This window comes from Carettochelys insculpta, chromosome 1, assembly GCF_033958435.1.
Source record: "Carettochelys insculpta isolate YL-2023 chromosome 1, ASM3395843v1, whole genome shotgun sequence".
NCBI classification, from domain to species: Eukaryota; Metazoa; Chordata; order Testudines; family Carettochelyidae; genus Carettochelys; species Carettochelys insculpta.
Genome location: NC_134137.1, coordinates 5,223,025 through 5,243,503, shown reverse-complemented (window position 1 = coordinate 5,243,503; position 20,479 = coordinate 5,223,025). Strand labels below are relative to the sequence as shown.

Below are 20,479 nucleotides of genomic sequence, written 5' to 3'. Positions count from 1 at the left end.
CTAAGTATATGTTAATGTGGGAATGTGGCTGGGCCCTTTGGGGCCTGGAAGCATCTGTGTGGATTTGGTGAAATAGATTTTCATAACTTCTCACCTGAGTAGGAGGGTTGCTGGTCTGGGCATTAGGAGCAGCTGGAAACTCTGTGGGTTTCCTTGGGTAGCTTCTGGCTGGCCGATGGGGTTGGCAGAGATACGTGTGTGGCTGACTTGGTTTACCTTACTGAGAAGGAAGCTCCAGCTTGAGCTGTAAGTAGCTCAATTTTAAGTAATTTGCCCAGGATTGGTTCTCTCAGATGTGCCCGGAATCTCTCAGCTCCCAACCCCAACACTCTCCACTTTCCTGATGTAAGCCCCTTGCAGTCCGCTCCAAAGCTATATTTCTTGTAAGTCCTGTTGTATCACAACCCTGTCTCCAATCTCCTGCCCTGAGTCCATAAGATAACACATGTAAGAAACCCCTGGACTGAATCAAGATTGAACCAGAAAAACAGGATAAAGCTGGAACAGGATTACTTCAAAATAAACCTTACAGAAAAGAGATAAAATAGAGGTATTTGGAGCAGTGCTCTGGTTTTTGAATGACTGCATCAATGTTTAAAGTTTGAAATGTAGAAGAAAATTTTATTGGAAATCAAATTGGCTCTCTTGTGTTGCATCATAGTAAATGATAAGAGTTTATTGGGATGAAGAAAAGACACACTTGACAGAAGTCCCATTTTAACAATATTTACTAAAGCATTAAATGGAAAGAATAACACCCCCTTTTATTAAGACATCAGAAATTAAAAAAACCTTACTTTATTAAAATAATACTGTATTTTTGAAAAATACACTAATTTACATAAAGTATGTACATTTTTCTTTTGTTTTCCAAAAAGAAAATGATCCATAATTAAGGCCCCAAGGAACAACCAGTACATTTGCTAGTAATTTCTTAACTATTTCTTAGTAATTTCAGTATCATTGTAAGGAATGTGGGCTGCTGTCTCAGAATCATCCAGTACAGATATGTTGGAGTCCTGGTGGATATTTCTCTGTGAATTCTGCTCTATGAACAGCTGTGGTCCAAAAGGCTAATTCTTAAGCTCTGTTAGAAAAGGGATAGAAAATATCATATGGGCACTACAGAAATCTGTGGTGCTCCACCACTGGGACTACCATGTCCAGTTCTGGTTGCCTCACCCCTAAAATCGTATGGTATAATGTTTCAGAGAAGGCCAACTATCATGACTAAAGGTATGGAATGGCTTCCATATAGGGAGAAACTTAACAGATTCGCATGGCTCAGCTAAGGAGAGAGACAGCTAAGGTGGGAAATGAGAGAGGTTTATTCAGTTCTCAATGGTGTGGAGAAAATGGATAGAGGAATGCTGTTTCCTTCCTGACACAGCACAAACCCAGGTGTTAGATGGTGTAATCAGTAGGCAGAGGATACAATAAGAAAACAAGAGGATTTTGTTTCTCATTCAGCACAAGTATCAGAGAGGCAGCCATGTTAGTCTGTAGCTTCGACAACAAGAAGAAGTCTTGTGTCACCTAATAGCTTAACAGATATTTTGGAGCATAAGCTTTCGTGGGCAAAGACCCACTTCATCGGATGCATGAGATCTCACGCATCTGATGAAGCAGGTCTTTGCCCACGAAAGCTTATGCTCCAAAATATCTGTTAAGCTATAAGGTGCCATTCAGCACAAGTTAATCTGGGGAACTCAATGCCAGGGGATACTGTGATGGCCACAAGTACCAGCAAGTTCACAGAAGAACTAGATAAACAGATAACTTGGATCAAAAAAATAATTCAGTAACTTGATGGAACAGAGTTCAATCAACGACGGTTACCCAAGAGGATCGGGAATGCAGCCCCATGCTCCTAGGCTATTTCTACGTGGCAGAGCTTTTTCAGGATACCTCAATATCCTGCAATAACTACTCCGTGTCTTTCAAACACACCCATTGTTTTGAAATATTTTTTCCAAAATAGTGGGCACACCGTTTCAGCATCCTGATGCATTTCTTCTCCACAGCTGCAGGAGTGGAAGCTGGGGATAAAAAGATTAAAAAAAAAAAAGCACTGATTCCTGCAGTATTTTTGTGACATTAGCAGAAGGTTGAAGAGCCTGCAAGCCCCCAGAGAAATCAGCTTCTTATCCCCAGTGGCAAAATATTTTCTAACGCAGAATAAAAAAGAGACATTCCACAGAGACGTTGCTGTTCTCCCTCTCCCATGGTTGGGGAGAGTGGGGAGCATGTGCAAATGAGCCCCTCACCTGCTGCACCAGGGCACAGTGCCCTTGGCCTGTCACTCCCGTGAAGCCACCCGTGTAGGGTAGAGAGTGAGAACACCCTGGGTAAGCCAGACACATCTATGTAACATGCGTGTAAGGCAGCCACGGGAAGGTCTGTGGGACACAGTTCATGGCTATAGAATGGGGGCTGAGAGGGGCTAAAGTGAAGGGCCGTGTCCCTGGGAAAGTCTAATGTCCCCTTGTGTTGGGTCTCCAGGAGACTCCAGGAGAAAGAGGCCTCTAATGGCACAGTCAAAGGCACCCCCAGTTCTCATGCTGGGGTGGGGGAGAAGGACCATGTAGTCCTTGTGTTGTCCCCTGAGGAGATTTACTCAGGCCCTCCATGCTGGCTCCACACTATGCTCACTTTGCCATTCAGGAAACTAAGGAGTGCACAAACTCACGGAAAGAGACGCAACAAGTCAGTGGCTGAGAAAAGACGAGAGCTCTTCTTCCCCAGCTTGCATTCCAGTGCACACCCCACAGGCCCAAGGCACTGCCCCCTTGATTGCTGAGTTTTGCTGCCATTTAGTTCCAGCTCCAGTACAGCTTCTCACAGACGGCATGCACGCACTGTGCTCTCTCATACTGACTTCGCCTCTGACCTTTCTTCCTTTACTTTTTCCCGCTCCACTTTGAATAAGACTCATTCAGTCTAGCTCCATTTTGTTGCATGTGCCATGTTGTAGCTACGTCAGACCTGGTACATAGGAGAGACAGGATGACTTACTTGACTTGACTTAAACACTTGTGCTCTGAGTGGATCATAGGTCATCAACAAGTCTCCACTTCACTCTGTGTTTGGAAAAAGCTTCCGGATGACCCCAGAAGCACCCCAGTTGTTGTCCTTCAGTCTCAGTAGATCTCCTCCACATTTCCGAGGTCTCCCTCTTTCGTGTTTTTCTTGGAGGTTCCATTTGACAGCTTGATGGGCTATGCTGGATGATGATTTCTGAGAGGGTGGCTTAACCATCCCCACTTTCTTCTTTTCATTTGAATGTCAAGTGGTTCTTGTCCTGCTCTGTTCCAAAGCTCTTCATTTGTGACCAATGTGATGGAGTGGGGGATACCTGTGTGTATGTGAGGGGCTCACAGAGGGTGTGGGGCTCCTGCTGAGGGTAACCTTGATGACCAGGTAACACCTTTGTACTGCAGACAAAGGAAGAGGTGGACCCTGAGGGGTTTGAATTGGAACTGGGATTTGGGAAGCAGTTAGTCTGGGCTGGGAGAGAGAGACAAAGGAGGGGGCTAGGCCCCAGCTCTGGGGGCCCCTCGGGGCCTCCTCTCCCCAACATGGATTGGACTGGCTGTCTCTGCCTGCTGTACTGACTCCTCTGTACGATGCTGTGTCCTGTCGGCTAATAAACCTGCTGTTTTCCTGCTGAGTGAGAGACTCTCCTGCCTGCGGACAGGGTGCAGAGCTTGGGGGACCCCACAACCCCATCACACTGGTGTCAGAAGTGGGATGTTCTGCACCCTGAGGATGGAGCATCCAGCAGTAAGTGACCGGGGCCCCGGAAGAAGTAGGGCCTGCGAGACCCAGGTGTGCTGAAGGGCAGTGAGGTGCAGCTCCCCAAGGCGGAGGGGCCTGCAGCCGAACCCAAGCAACTGTGGTCGTGGTTCTCGAAAGCGGGTGTCACACTGAAGAGGGGGTTCCTCTGAGAGTCTGTTGGAGTCGGTCCCAGAGGGCAGAGGGGCCTACGGCCTAACCCCGGGGAGCTTGTGACCCGCAAGGAGCCTGGCACACTGAAGGGATTCTTCCAGGAAGCGTGGGGTGCAGAGGGCATCAGCCTGAGAGCCTGCAACCACGCTGAGCAACTCCGCTGTGAAGTGGCAGCACCTGGAAACCAAATCGAGATTAAAGAAGCTGGACAAGGCAGCGTGGATGTGCAGTGGCAGAGCTGAGGGTTAAGGAAAATCCTGCAGAGGTGAGCCCGGATCGGGGCAGGGAACCCTGGACTGCATGGAGCTCTGAACCGAGTGGCCTGCCACAGCTCAAGGAGGGAAGGAGCGATTCCAGCCCATCATCTACTAGTGGCCAAGACAGACCTACGAAGAGTTTTCCAGGCCTGGGCCGAGGAAGGTGCCTGTGTGTCTGTGCAGGAAAGCAGCTTGTCCACTGGGAATGGCAAGTTGTCTGTGAGAGAAGCTGCTTCACCTTCTGTGTGTGTGTGGAGACCAGCTGGGGGGCTGGGACAAAGGAGAGAGTGTCTCCCATTGTCTGTCTGTGTTGAACAGCAGCAGCAGCAGCCTGGGGAGAGAGCAGAGCCTGCATTTGGAAAAGGTGCCAATGAGGAAACTAGCCCATTGTCTGAGGAAGATTCACCAGCCTGGGGTGGCTGGAGAAGGAACCACCAGGAAAGAGCATTCCAGGTGTGACTCTGAATCCAGCCATGGGGGCTGGAGCAGAGGGAATGGCTCTGGGATGGGCAGTGGTGTCACTGCTCAGGACACTGGTCCTTGGTGCAAGAAAAGTGCTTCTGCTTCTGGGGAAGTGAATCCTTTGCCTGAGCCTGTGGGGGCTCGAGATGGAGCCAAGATCCCAGAGCTGGATCTGAGGGCAGCTGAAGCCCAGATGGGAAGTGGGCCTACCTCTGTGTCTCTCAGGGGGGATGATGCTTTAACTCGGTCTAATCCAGTTAGTATCATCAGGGAATCCCAGAGACCAGACGATTCTGGTACTTGTTCTTTGCCTGATGCTGAGGTGTTACTGGGAGGGGGTGAGAGGACTCTGTCCTACCAGAGTCATCCTCTTGCCAGGACACAAGAACAGACGGGCAATGGAGTTACGCTGACTGATGAAGATGAAGAAGCTGGTAGCAGAAGGGAGGAATGGGATCCTAACCTTCTGTCCGGTGGTACTGGCTGTCTGCCTGGAGGGGGATTACGTGGGAATCTGTCTGATGGGCCAGAAGTGATCCTGGGTGTAGGTGAAACCCAGGAGCTGGTTGTGCCTCAAGGGAGCAGTGCCCCTGTGGAGCCAGACAGGGGTGAGTTGCTGTTTGGGGGAGCTCTTGAGGAAGAGAATTTCCCTGAAACTTTTCCTGACCCATCTGTGGGGACTGCAGAAAATGGGAGTGAGGTGAAGGAGAGTGAACAGGAAAGGTGCTTGTCTGTAAGCACCAGAGCAGCCCTTTGCCAGGGGAGAAGTTTGTTTCAGCTCCTGATGGCCAGGACCTGCCTGAGTGTGAAACCACTGGCTGTGCTCTGCAAGGGTCCAAAGCAGGCAGGGTAAAAGTTTCTCAGGCATTGGAAGCTGGTGCAAGTAAAGTAAAAACTATCAGGGAATGTGAGCAGCCCTGTGAGAACCAAGTAAAACAGCGGCACAGCCAATCTCTGTAGGATGCAGGAGAGCGCCAGCAATTCCCCATCTCCAGATGGTGGAAACACTTATATTCTCATACTGGATTCGACTTCTGATTCCATGGGGAGGCAGTAGTTGGAGGTGGAAGGACAAAGAAGCTGTGGTCCTGGTGGGCCAGTAAGGGATAAACAGGGATTCCTTCATGTGGATTCTGCGTCTGGGACTCACAAAACAACTCTCAGAAAGCAGTTTGGTTTGCAAATTTCCAGACTGGCAGGAAAGGGGCCGTCTCCCTGAGATCATCAATGGCCCAGCTCTTGTTAGAAGGGAGGGCACAGCCAGAGAGATCAGATTTCCACCCCAGGGGGCAAGAGAGAAGATTAGAACTTGATGGTGCTAAGAAAGGCCTCAGCCATTTATCCCCAAAATACCAGATTCTCAAGGAGGTTACAGAAAAGTTGTGGTCTACCAAAGAGCAACGTAAATGTGCAGTTGCAATGGGTTTGTTCTGTTACTCACGCTCACTGCTGTAACCAAGGGGTGCTGCTACCAAAAGCTGTAGAATTGTACCATGCACTGAATGTTTGAAAAGAGCCATGTGACATGATGACATTGATGTAGAAGCATAAATTGTATGTTGAAGGAGTCTGTAACTCTGAAATGTCACCATTGTTCCCTGTAACTAGTCTTGCAACCTCTGACATGAGAAGGAACATTCCAAACCTATTGTGTGGCATGGAAGGGGAAACTGAGGCACACAGCCATTGTGGTGGTCTGGCTAAATGCCAAGGATGGAAGCATTTGTACCTTCCGTTACTGGACTGTTACTGAATTCCAGACATTGGCTGGAGCAGCTGTATGGACTGGTGGTCAGATGGGGCAGGACCCAGACCACAAAAGACCTGTTTGATCTGTTGGTGCTGCAGCATCTGTATGGGCTCTGCCTGCCCGACTTGAGAACGTGGCTGACGGACTGGGGTCGAAGCAGCGAGACCGACCAACCCAAGGGAACTAAAGGGACTTGCCCGGCTGCATCACATGAAAAGGGCCAAGACCAAGCTCCTGACTTGGAGCCTCCCCCAGCAGGACTATGACGTGGAGGTGGTGCACATCGAGGGAAGAACAGAGGGTACAGCCGATGCCCTGTCACAAGGGGAGAGCCCCGAACTTCCCCAGGTCACCAGTTGAGTGACCCCGCTCAGTTCGGTATGGAAGGGGGGAGAGATGTGATGGAGTGGGGGATACCTGTGTGTATGTGAGTGGCTCACAGAGGGTGTGGGGCTCCTGCTGAGGGTAATCTTGATGACCAGGTAACACCTTTGTACTGCAGACAAAGGAGGAGGTGGAGCCTGAGGGGTTTGAATTGGAACTGGGATTTGGGAAGCAGTTAGTCTGGGCTGGGAGAGAGAGACAAAGGAGGGGGCTAGGCCCCAGCTCTGGGGGCCCCTCGGGGCCTCCTCTCCCCAACATGGATTGGACTGGCTGTCTCTGCCTGCTGTACTGACTCCTCTGTACGATGCTGTGTCCTGTCGGCTAATAAACCTGCTGTTTTCCTGCTGAGTGAGAGACTCTCCTGCCTGCGGACAGGGTGCAGAGCTTGGGGGACCCCACAACCCCATCACATCATTTGAATGTCAAGTGGTTCTTGTCCTGCTCTGTTCCAAAGCTCTTCATTTGTGACCAAGTCTTGACATTTGCTTTGAAGGATTTACCTCAAACATCTGTTTACGAATGTCTGTGGCTTGTCATTTGCAAACTTTTTAATATGCCACATCTCGCATCCATACAAGGGCACACTTTTCACATTTGCCTCAATGACCGGACTGATCATTAACAAGGAAAAGACCAAAACAATGAGGATCAGCAACAATACCATCACACTGGGAGGGGATGACCGGGAAGATGTGGAGCAATTCACCTACTTGGGGATTATTATAGGCAGAGATGGAGGAACTGACAAATATATCTAAGCCAGGATAGGAAAAGCAATGGCTGCATTCAAGACTCTTCATCCCATATGGAGATCAAAAACAATATCTGCAAAGATGAAGAAAAAGACAGGATGGAGAAGAAATCTCTTTTATAGAACCATCTTCTGTTGGTGAGTAAGAGAAGCTTTCAAACCAACACAGTGGAAGTCCACGGTTACCACAATACTGCAATTCAAATAAAAACCTGCCTTTTCTTTCTCTGCTCAAAGACACTTTTGGCTGCACCATGAGTTCTGGAGGAAGCTTCTGCTGCAGCATTGATAAAACAATTTCATCACCCACTTCAGGATCTCTTTTGTTGTCACCCCATAAATGATGGCATTTAATGTAGGGGGAATGAGCACGTGGTTGTTCGCCAGTAGGTTGAGAATATAACTGGGGATGATGTGCCCATATTGTTGTGCAAAATAGGAGAAAAAAAATGAAGTGTAGAATATTAGTATGACACAAATGTGTGACCCACAGGTGCGCAGAGCCTTGAACCGAGCGTCCTTGATGGGGAGACGAAAGACAGCCCTCAGGATCAGTACGTAAGACACAACAATGAGCACAGCATCCAAACCACTTGCTAAAATAGACACAGCAACACCGTACCAGAAATTGATGGTGATGTTGCCACAGGCCAGCTGGGTGATGGCCCATTCCTGACAATAAGTGTGAGGCAGGAGGTTGGTTCTGCAGAACTTCAGCCGTTTCAGGAGAACAATATAAGGAAAAAAGACACTGAAACTTCTTGTGACAACTGCCAGCCCTATTTTCTTGATCACAGGGTTGGTTAGCACTGTGCTGTATCTCAGAGGGTCACAGATGGCCATGTAGCGATCAAACGCCATGGCCAGCAGGATGGCTGACTCAGAGGTAAGACTGACATGGATGAAGAGCATCTGGGTGAGGCAAGCAGAAAAAGAAATTTCCCCTGCTTTGAACCAGAATAGATCCAGCATCTTGGGCACGGCTGTGGTCGATAACAGTAGATCAGCTGTGGCCAGCATGGAGAGGAAAAGGTACATGGGCTCATGGAGGCTTCGTTCTGTTATTATGATGAGCAGGAGGAGAGAGTTCCCAAAAAGACCCACAATGTACATCAGACAGAAGGGGATGGAGATCCAGACTTGAGACTCCTCCGTGCCAGGAATGCCAGTCAGGACGAAGGTTATAGGAAGAAAACCCGTATGATTGTTGGCTGGAATCATGTACCATCCCTTGGAGCTTCTACTTAGTTTCTGGAAACTAATAGGAAAAGAGAAAATAAATGAGAACTCGAGTGCCAGCCAGGACTGGAATGTATTTGGTGAGATAATCAGAGATACTGGAAAATATTTCCTTGATGCACAGCTGGTTGTGGGGTGGGACTGTGAACCCAGACACACTCTTCTGCTATGGAACATCTACGTTCCCACAGAGGGACGGTGGCTGTGATGGCTCTTGTCGGGGTTAAGCAGGGAACCATCCACAGCTCAGTCGCCAGGTGCTCCCTGCACCCAATGCACACACCTGCCACCAGCCTGTAGGGCAGGTACTCAGACAGGCTGTGTTGGTGCAATCACCTGGACAGCTCCCATTGCTGGGCTGCCGGCTGCATCCTCTCTGCTCTCAGGGAGCTGCTTCCTTCGCTGGTGTGTAGTTGTTATCACAGGGTGGTGTTGGTGTGAAGTTTAATGACACTTAGGCTACGTCTACACGTGCACCCAACTTCGAAATAGCTTATTTCGATGTTGCGACATCGAAATAGGCTATTTCGATGAATAACGTCTACACGTCCTCCAGGGCTGGCAACGTCGATGTTCAACTTCGACGTTGCTCAGCCCAACATCGAAATAGGCACAGCGAGGGAACGTCTACACGGCAAAGTAGCACACATCGAAATAAGGGAGCCAGGCACAGCTGCAGACAGGGTCACGGGGCGGACTCAACAGCAAGTCGCTCCCTTAAAGGGCCCCTCCCAGACACACTTTCATTAAACAGTGCAAGATACACAGAGCCAACAACTAGTTGCAGACCCTGTATATGCAGCACGGACCCCCAGCTGCAGCAGCAGCAGCCAGAAGCCCTGGGCTAAGGGCTGCTGCCCACGGTGACCACAGAGCCCCGCAAGGGCTGGAGAGAGAGTATCTCTCAACCCCCCAGCTGATGGCCGCCATGGAGGACCCCGCTATTTCGATGTTGCGGGACGCGGATCGTCTACACGTCCCTACTTCGATGTTGAACGTCGAAGTAGGGCGCTATTCCCATCTGCTCATGGGGTTAGCGACTTCGACGTCTCGCCGCCTAACGTCGATTTCAACTTCGAAATAGCACCCAACACGTGTAGACGTGACGGGCGCTATTTCGAAGTTACTGCCGCTACTTCGAAGTAGCGTGCACGTGTAGACGCAGCCTTAATGAGATTTATTCCCTCTTAATCGCCCTTCCCCCTCACCCAACTCCCCTCCCAAATCTCCCCTCTGAGCCACTCCTGGTCGTTAGCTCAGTGCTCAAGTAGTGAATCAGAATGTGAGTAAAGCAGCTACGAGACGGCTCCTGCTGCCCATACCCCTGTCTTACACTGCCTGCATTGCACCCCCAGGTTATAATGGCTGAGTGCAAAGCCACTTTCATTCACGCTCCTCCTCCTGGCTCCTTCGTGCTCTGGGGGTTTGCCCTGTGCAGGCCTTCAGCACGAGTCAACACAGTCACAGCGAACCCCTAAACGGGAGGGTCCATCTCAGGTGAGCACAGGTCTGCACTCTAGTTTTACACCCAGATGTAACAACGGTTTCTGAGTCGTTTACTTGGGTGCTGCAGGTAGCAACAAGCTCCTCCTGTGATGGGGTTCTGGGGTCCCCCAAGCTCTGCACTCCGTCCGCAGGCAGGAGAGTCTCTCACTTAGCAGGAGAACAGCGGGTTTATTAGCCGACAGGACACAGCATCGTACAGAGGAGTCAGTGCAGCAGGCAGAGACAGCCAGTCCAATCCATGTTGGGGAGAGGAGGCCCCGAGGGGCCCCCAGAGCCGGGGCCTGGCCCCCTCCTTTGTCTCTCTCTCCCTCAGCCCAGACTAACTGCTTCCAACTCCCAGTTCCAATTCAAACCCCTCAGGCTCCACCTCCTCCTTTCTCTGCAGTACAAAGGTGTTATCTGGTCGTCAGGGTTACCCTCAGCAGGAGCCCCACACCCTCTGTGAGCCACACACACACACACAGGTATCCCCCACTCCATCACACCTCTCCCCCCTTCCAGACCGAACTGAGCGGGGTCACTCAACTGGTGACCTGGGGAAGTTCGGGGCTCTCCCCTTGTGACAGGGCATCGGCTGTACCCTCTGTTCTCCCCTCGATGTGCACCACCTCCACGTCATAGTCCTGCTGGGGGAGGCTCCAAGTCAGGAGCTTGGTCTTGGCCCTTTTCATGTGATGCAGCCGGGCAAGTCCCTTTAGTTCCCTTGGGTTGGTCGGTCTCCCTGCTTCGGCCCCGGTCCGTCAGCCACGTTCTCAAGTCGGGCAGGCAGAGCCCATACAGATGCTGCAGCACCAACAGATCAAACAGGTCTTTTGTGGTCTGGGTCCTGCCCCATCTGACCACCAATCCATACAGCTGCTCCAGCCAATGTCTGGAATTCAGTTACAGTCCGGTAACGGAAGGTACAAATGCTTCCATCCTTGGCATTTAGCCAGACCACCACAATGGCTGTGTGCCTCAGTTTCCCCTTCCATGCCACACAATAGGATTGGAATGTTCCTTCTCATGTCAGAGGTTGCAAGACTAGTTACAGGGAACAATGGTGACATTTCAGAGTTACAGACTCCTTCAACATACAATTCATGCTTCTACATCAATGTCATCATGTCACATGGCTCTTTCCAAACATTCAGTGCATGGTACAATTCTACAGCTTTTGGTAGCAGCACCCCTTGGTTACAGCAGTCAGCGTGAGTAACAGAACAAACCCATTGCAACTGTACATTTACGTTGCTCTTTGGTAGACCACAACTTTTGTGTAACCTCCTTGAGAATCTGGTATTTTGGGGCTAAGTGGCTGAGGCCTTTCTTAGCACCATCAAGTTCTAATCGTCTCTCTTGCCCCCGGGGTAGAAATCTGATCTCTCTGGCTGTGCCCTCCCTCCTAACAAGAGCTGGGCCATTGATGATCTCAGGGAGACGGCCCCCTTCCAGCCAGTCTGGAAATTTGCAAACCAAACTGCTTTCTGAGAGTTGTTTTGTGAGTCCCAGACGCAGAATCCACATGAAGGAATCCCTGTTTATCCCTTACTGGCCCACCAGGCCCACAGCTCCTTTGTCCTTCACCCTCCAACTACTGCCTCCCCATGGAATCAGAATTGGAATCTGCTTTCCCAAACATGAGTGGGCCAGGATGGACTATTGGATCCCAGACCCCAACCCAAGACTGTTTCAATAAACTTGTGTCCCTGCGAGGATGCACTGCCACTCCCCAAGTAGTGACTGTACTAACAGAGAACTCACCCACATTTGCAATTACTATGAATATGTATTTTATCCACTCTGCTTTTAACTTGTCTTCAAGTGTTTTGCTGCCTTTCATGTAGTGGTTTCTACCCACATGCTGGTTAAACACTTTCGCCGTCTTAGGCATGTTCTAAATATGCACAGCAATAACGAAGCAGTATGTCAATTATACAGTTGTGCTGCAATACTAGGAAAATGATCTCTTGGAAATAAACGCTGCCCATCAGTACTATGAGGAAATGTGCAGACCGAGGGATAGACAGTGTTTCACTCAATTGCCCTCTTCAGTTCCACTTTCCTGAGATGATATGTCAATATCCCTACCCGAGAAAGGCCAAAAAGTGGGGGATGGAGTGGGAAGAGGGGCTGGCCCATCACTGCTGGTGTCAGGCCTGGCAGGAGGCCTGAGGTCTGGCTAACGCAGCCATCCCAGCGTGGCTCATACAAAGGGAAATCAGGCAGTGCCCAAGAGACCAGCCCTGCTCCCTGAACCGGGCAGGAGGAGGGCGGCTATCGCAGACACACACGTTGCTGAGAGGCGCTCGGCACAGAGCACTCACACATACACCTTCCTGCAGGGCAGTGCCAGAGCATCCCCATAGCAGCACCTGCCGCAGGAGAGCAGGAACACGCTCCCGTCCTGCCCCTGCAGTCAGAGTGAGGCAGCCCCAGTCTAGCTCACCCCCTTCCAACACTGCCTCGGTGTCAGGTGTGTGCGGCCGCCTCAGACAGATTCATTCCCTGCCAAGGACTCACCAGGCTCCTGCCCCAGCCGGGGATGAGCAGTCGCTGCCTGGGACTCAGCCGGGAGCTGCTGGTGGTGGAAAATCCGCACTGAGCGGGGCTGAGGTTCAGGGATGTTTATACAGCTGCCCTGGGAATCCCAGGGGGGCTCAGAGCCAGCAGGGAGCCCCAGGGACCTGGCCTGTGGGACTGGCGCAGGTGAGGAAGAGCAGCAGAGAATTAACCCTTTCATCTCCCTTGTCGTATCTGATCCTTGCTCCTTTTTTTCGTTATTCAGGCAGGCCATTGTGACACTGAAACTTCCAATAAAGCGATTCCTGTACCTTGCAAACAGCTCTTAACTGAGACCTGACAAACTCTCTACATCACACACAACACATCGTACACAGTATTTTCTCATAATACATCTCATATCGTGTGTGCGCCGACAGTTCGTGTCTTGTTAAGAGTCACATAATTGGCCGTGCATGTCCAGGCAGTAGCTCAGGACATGGTTAGGCATGGGGATAATGCCAGTCAATTTCCCAACCTCGCTGCACCCCAATACGATGGATGGATGGAGAACCCTTGGAGGGTTGCAACCAGTCAACAGCACTGGGAGCTAACTGCAGGAACACGACAAATGACTAGAGAGACTGGCGGTGGGGGGGGACTGGTCTCTGTGCCCCACGTCCCCTGCTCACCTCTTGAACATTCCTGCTCCGCTGGCATGAATTCTTTTCCTCCCTCCTCTCCGTGCACCAAAGAGGGAATAAATACTCTTCCTTCGTTGTAACAGTGCTGAATTTGCAGGGGTTAAGGTAACAAGTTTCTTACAGGTACCCTCGTCTCGCATCCCCTGGGGGAACTCAGGGTGGGGGTTGGTGCATGTGATGCGCCAGTACCACTAAGAAATTTAAGTGTGGGGGGCTCAGGGTACATGGGTGGGGTAGCTCAGGAATGAGGAAAGGGGGTTGGGGCTGGGGCTGGGGCTGGGGAGGCTCAGGGCAAAGGGATGTAGGGGTGCAGGAACCAAGGCCGGGGGTGGTTTGGGGAATTCAGGAATAAAGGCAGAGGGCTGGTTATGGGGTCAGGACAGGGGGTTTGGGGGATTTGGGAACAAGAGCAGAGGTTTTGGGATGGGGTCAGGGCAGGGGGTTTGAGGTGTGCGGTGCTCAGGAATAAGGGCAGATGCTGAGGTGTGTGGCGGGGGGGACGGACACAGACGCCAGGTGCAGCCTGGGTGTGGGGTTACAGGACACAGGGCACCGGCTCTACTGGGCCTATGCGTGTGCCGAGACAGGTAGGATGTGAGTGACATGTGTGCCCTGAAGATCACAGGGCAGTACCTGGCATGGGGGACACCAGCTCCCTTGGGGCTTGTCAGTGCCATGGGATCCTGCACAGAACCAGGCCTGGCACCCCAAGCTCTGGCCAGCCCCTCATATGCTGCAGCACGACTGGTGGGGGAGGCAACCAGCCCAGGTGCCTGGGTGGGGGAGTCCCTGAACAGCAGGCAGCGGGGCCAAGGCAGCAGCAAGCTACACAGCCCTGCCTCCGCCAGAGGCATTGCTGCCACCGACTGGGCTGGCAACCGCCGCTGTGTGCAGGGAGCCAGCTGAACATCCAGGCCCTCCTCCGCCATGCCCCACCCATGGGCCCCTCCAACCTCTGCCCTTACAGCCCTGGCACCCACCCTCTCCACACAGTCTCCCACAGCCCTCTTGGGGACCCACTGCTAGCTGGCACCGGGCCCCCCAGAGGCCTCTGCTGCTCCCAGCCTGGAGCCACAGAGCACAGGCTCATCCAGGGCCAAGCTGGAGAGATATTGCTTCTGAGCAAGGTAGCCCTGGGAACACGCCTGGAAGCAGCAGCGGCTGAGCGCCCATTGGGCCCCTGTGGCTGGGGGCTGCATACACGGTATGTCCCGCTTGCCCCCAGCTGTGCCGCTGAACAGCCCTGCCTGCCAACAAGCACCAAGGCTGTGACACAGAGAGTGGAGATGGAGTCTCCATTCTTCTCAAGCCAGCCAACATCTGCAGTTCTCTCAGGGCTCCCCGCTGCCGGGGGTGCGGTGCAGGAGAGGGGACCGGACGCAGCCCTGGTAAAGAGGGACACCCTGCTCACTTAGGGGCAAGAACCTGGAGCTCTGTCAGCAGCTACTCCAGGGTGAGGGGCTGGATACCACAGGGCACCGATTCAGGGGCTGAGACAGTGGTGCACCTATTAACTTCCAGGGGAAGACAGGACTGGCCTACTTCTGCTGACCTATCTCGTGAGCCTGGGATTTTGCTGGGGCACAACGAGTGCCCTGTGCAGACCAGAAGAAGTGCCCCTGTGTGGCTCCAAAGTTAGTCTGCCTCACTGAGAGAAGTTGGTCCAATAAAAAGTGTTCCCTCTCCCACCCTGCCTCTCTAGATGCGTGCATGTGAGGCAGGAGGTGGCATGGAGAAAGTACACCAGGCTCTGCTCTTCCTCTCCAAACACAAGAAAGGTCAGACAAGGAGCATAAAATGTGCCAAGAAAAACTCTCCCACCCAACACATAAACAGCCTGAATAGTGGCTGAAGATTTTTGTTATCAGACCTGGAGTTAATCACAACAAACCTTTTGGAAGGGTAAATGAGTCGCATGACTCACCGTTTAAGATGGTCTCAGTGTGTATGAGGAAGATTACAAATCCCACCAATGAGAGATTCTCACAGGTTCTTCTGAAGCCTCTGACTGCCCAGCTCCTACACCCTGTAAGCTCTGACGATTAACCATAACAGACCTGGCCCTTTTCAACAGTCCCTTGCTAAATTTATGATGCCTTTTCTCTATAAACCCATCCTGGGAAATGCCTCAGCCATGATTTGCACAGGTGCTAAGAACTTATGGCTCCATTCACTTGCACACAGTTGATTATAAGCTAATTGAGTTATAAGCTAATTAGCATTTGGAAGCCCACAAAGGACTCTGAAGAACAGTCAGCCAAAACCTCAAAGACCAATGGCAATTTTTTTTAAGTACATGAGAAACAGAAACCTACTAAAAATGGGGCCAATGGATGATTGTGACGCTAAGGGACAACTCAAGGACAATAAGGTCATTGTGGAGCAACTAAATGAATTCTTTCCATCGGTCTTCATGGATGAGCGTGTTAGTAGATTCACAAACCTGAGCCATTCTTTTTAGATGACCAATCTGAAGAAACATTGGAGAAGTTTTTGAAACAAATTGAAAAACTGAACAGTAATAAGTCACCAGTACCAAACAGCATTCACCCAAAGTTCTGAAAGAACTCAAATGTGAAATTGCAGAGCTACTAATTGTGGTTCTTAACCTATCCTTTAAATCATCTTTTGTATGAAATGACTGGAAAAGAGGTAACGCGATGCCAAACTTAAATGGCTCTGGAGATGATCCTGGCAATTACAGAACAGTAAGTGTAACTTGAGTATGGAGATAATACAACATCTCTGTTGAAACAAAGCTGAGAAACTTCAATTCAAATGTAAAGTCCATCCTGCTGTATGCCTGTGAATCATGGCTCACCACAAAGTCCTCAACACACAAACTGCAGATGTTTTTGAATAAATGCCTGAGGTACATATTACAAATAAGATGGCAAGACAAAGTCACGAATGAACATCTGTGGACACGAACAGGCCAAGAGCCAGAAGGGATCCAAATAAAAAGGAGAAAATGGGGATGGCTGGGACATACTTTGAGGAAATCCCCATCCAGCATTGTTCGACATGCCCTAAAATGGAATCCTCAGGGGAAACGCAGCCAAGGAAGACCCCGAATAACATGGAGGAGATCTACAGTCATGGAAGCACAAGAACTGGGATATTCATGGGGCCAGATTGAAGCCCTTGCCCAAGATAGAACCAGGTGGAGGAGCCTTGTGGATGACCTATGCCCCACTTGGGGTTCACGGGTTTAACTTAACTAAGTCTAACTTCAGTACCAGGAAAATTATCTGAAACTGAAAAAGACAACAGAACTATCAGGCACATGGATAACGTAATTTATTGGGAAAAAGTCCCTTCGGTTCAACCCATCTAGGATTCTCCCCGGGACTGTCCCATCAAAGTCCTGAGTGAGGCAGGGCCCTGATTGCTTCTGTCAGCCAGGACCCAAGTCAGACAATTCCTCTGTGCCCGGGATGGAGGAGTCCCAAGCACTGCTACAGGCTGGAGACCAACTGGTTAAGGAGCTTTTCTGCAGAAAAGGACTTGGGGATTACAGTGGATGAGAAGCTGGATAGCAGCCATCAGTGTGCCCTGGTAGTGAAGAAGGCTAATGGTATATTGGGTTGATTGGTGAGGAAACACCTGGAGCATTGCTTCCAGTTCTGTTCCCCCTCTTCACCCCCAGCCCCTGCACACACCAGTGGGTTTGGATTGTGCCCCCCCCCTTGTCTGCAGTCCCCAGCATGGCAGGCTGGGAGCCAGGAGGACCAGCAGGTAGGGCCAGGATGCCTCCACTGGCAGGTCTTCAGCCCCAGTGGGCTCCAGTCCTGGGGGTCTGGCAAGCGGGGTGGCAGGCAGGACAGGTGGGGCAGCAGGTGGGGCGGCAGTCGAGGCAGGTGGGGCATCGGGTGGAGCAGCAGGCAGGGCGGCAGCGGGGGTCAGTGGGAGACAGGAACCAGGCCACGGCCTCCCGGAATGACGCAACTATGTCCCGGAAGACCCCCGTGAACTCCTGCCACACTTCCCTGCACCAGGTGGACTCCTCCCTTTGAAAGCGCAGCCTCTCCTCGACCACGTCTGCCTGCCGCTGGAGAGGCGCCAGGAGCTGGGCGTCCAAGGGGGCCTTCCCCTGTGTCCGGTGGTGGCGCACCCATCCTGGCCTCAACGGTGTCCTCAGGCTATGGCGGTGCCTGACCTCCGGCAGGCTCTCGTGGACAAGGGAGGGTGCCTGGCTGCCGGGGGCGTTGGATGGTGCAGCTGCAGAGAGGGAGAGAGGGAGGGGAAGGCTGTTAGTACCGTGCCCTGGCCCGTGGCCCATTCTCCCTTTCCCCCTTGGGTGCTGGGTCTCCATCTCCCAGCTGTGGGTGTGGTGTCCCTGTCGGTGGCCCCATTGCGTGGCCCGCCCCTGAGGTTAGGGCAAGGCGCTGTCCATGGGTGCGGGTTCTGACAGGTGCTGATGACCATGCTGCCATCCTGGGACCATGCTGTGGATGGGCAGTTGCAGGCCGGGGTCCACTGGGCGTGTGTGGGGCCCCTGGTCATGACTGGTGCCCCGGCCCCATGGCCCAGGGGTGTGTGACCTGTGAGGTACATACTTCACTGTCCACTTCTGTGGTTGGGGGAACCCCAGGGGGCGGATGCCCAGCTGGTGGTCTGGGAGGGGAGGTCAATGAGGAGCCCACTTTCCTCGCTGCTGGACCCCTCCTCCACCGTCCGGAGGGCTGGCTCCTCGGGTGGGCCCCAGGGTGCAGGGCTGGCATCCGGGCCGGACGCTGGATCTGAGGCCTGCTGGGACTCCTCAGCTGCGGTGTCCAATGTGGCCGGGGGGAGGAGGTCTCCCGGGGTCCCAGGATGGCCCTGAGCTTTCTGCAATAGGGGCAAGTGGTGAGGGTGGCCCCAGACTGGCTGGCAGAGTCCTGGGCCCAGGTGTAACCCTGCCGCAGCTCTTTCACCTTGCTCCAGACATGAGCTGGAGTGTGGGCAGTGTGACCCCAGGCTGCCAGGCCCTTGGCCAGTTGTGCAAATACTTCTGCATTCCGCTGCTTGCTCCCCATTACCTGGAGCACCTCCTCCTCACCCCAAAACCCCAGCAGGCCTCGCAGCTCAGCCTCCATCCAGGAGGGGCCCTGCTGCTTTTTGGCCCCCTGTTTGGCTGCTGCTGGGGCCCTGGGTCCCCTTGGGGAGGAGCCCTGGGGGCACTCAGGGGCCTGGATGGATGTCATGGTGCTGGTTGGGACGTTTGGGGCATCTGGAGGTCGTGCAGGGCTGGCACATGCGTGTGCTGCTGCCTGCAGACTCTCAGCTTCCTGCCTCAGGAATTACAGGTCCATGGTGCTTTCAGGGCTGCTGTGCACGACGATCATAGAGCTGCGACGGGCCTGGGCAGAGCGTCTCAACCCCTCAGCTTATTGCCGCCATGGAGGACCCCGCTATTTCGAAGTAGCGGGTTGTGGATCACCTACACACACCCTACTTCAATGTTTAACATCGACATAGTGCACTATTCCCATCTTCTGCTAGCAACAGCGATTTTGACATCTCGCTGCCTAACGTCGATTTCAACGCGCGCTATTTCAATGTTGTGCTGGCTACTAGTGTGGACGCAGCCTTTGTGTTAGGAGAGGAAGAATAGCTCTGATTCTGCACCCCCTGTCTTACACATACACATGCCGAGAAACAGGGGAGGAGATATTTTTATTGGACCAGCTTCAGGTCTGTTATGTTAGTGAGACAGATGAGCTTTGCAGCTCCACAGACACTTCCTCCAGTCTGCAAGAGGCACTCATAAGAACATAAGAACGGCCATACTGGGTCAGACCAAAGGTCCATCTAGCCCAGTATCCTATTTGCCGACAGTAGCCAATGCCTGGTGCCCCAGAGGAGGTGAACTGAAGACAATGATCAAGCAATTTGTCTCCTACCATCCATCTCCCGCCTTCGACAAAAGGCTAGGCACCATTCCTTACCCCTTGCTAATAGCCATCTATGGACCGAACCTCCAAACATTTATCTAGCTCTTTTTTAAACTCTGTTAAAGTCCTGGCCTTCACAGCATCCTCTGGTAAGGAGTTCTACAGATTGACTGTGCGCTGTGTGAAGAAAAACTTCCTTTTATTAGTTTTGAACCTGCTACCCATTAATTTCAGTTGGTGTCCTCTAGTTCTTATATTATGGGAACAAGTAAATAACTTTTCTGCATTCACTTTCTTCACACCATTCATGATTTTATACACCTCTATCATATCGCCCCTCAGTCTCCTCTCTTCCAGACTGAAAAGTCCCAGTCTCTCTAGCGTCTCCTCATATGGGACCCGTTCCAAACCCCTAATCATTTTATTTGCCCTTTTCTAAACCTTTTCTAACGCCAATATATCTTTTTTGAGGTGAGGAGACCACATCTGCACGCAGTACTCAAGATGTGGACGTACCATAGTTTTATATAGGGGAAGTAAGATATTCTTTGTCTTATTTTCTATCCCTTTTTTAATTATTCCTAACATCCTATTTGCTTTACTGGCTGCCACTGCACACTGTGGGGATGTTTTCAGAGAACTATCCAGTATAATTCCAAGATCCCTTTCCTGCTCTGTTGTAGCTAAATTTGCCCCCATCATATTGGATGTATAATTGGGGTTATCTTTCCCAATGTGCATTACCTTACACTTACCCACATTAAATTTCATTTGCCACTTAGAAGCCACATCTACACGTGCCGGCTACTTTGAAGCAGCCACTCCAACTTCGAAATAGTGCCCACCACGTCTACACGGGGCGAGCGCTATTTCGAAGTTGAAATCGAGGTTAGGCAGCGAGACGTTGAAGTCGCTATCCCCATCAGGAGATGAGAATAGCACCCTACTTCGATGTTGAACATCGAAGTAGGGCAAGTGTAGCCGATCCGCATCTCGCAACATCGAAATAGCACAGTCCGCCATGGTGGCCATCAGCTGAGGGATTGAGAGACGCTCTCTCCAACCCCTGAGATCTATGGTCACCATGTGCAGCAGCCCCTTAAAGCTCCCTGCCCCCTGCG

General features: G+C 51.7%; 1 protein-coding gene across 1 annotated transcript; it reads right to left on the bottom strand.

Annotated features, from left to right (window-relative positions):
* Positions 1-7,783: 7,783 nt before the first annotated feature.
* Positions 7,784-8,773, bottom strand: LOC142007599 (olfactory receptor 52B2-like). The gene has a single exon (XM_074984287.1). The coding sequence runs from the start codon at positions 8,771-8,773 to the stop codon at positions 7,784-7,786; it is 990 nt and encodes a 329-aa protein (XP_074840388.1).
* Positions 8,774-20,479: the final 11,706 nt, after the last annotated feature.

Bases quoted from the DNA above. Each gene is read 5' to 3' on its own strand.
- LOC142007599 (XM_074984287.1), bottom strand. From the start codon at position 8,773: ATGATTCCAGCCAACAATCATACGGGTTTTCTTCCTATAACCTTCGTC.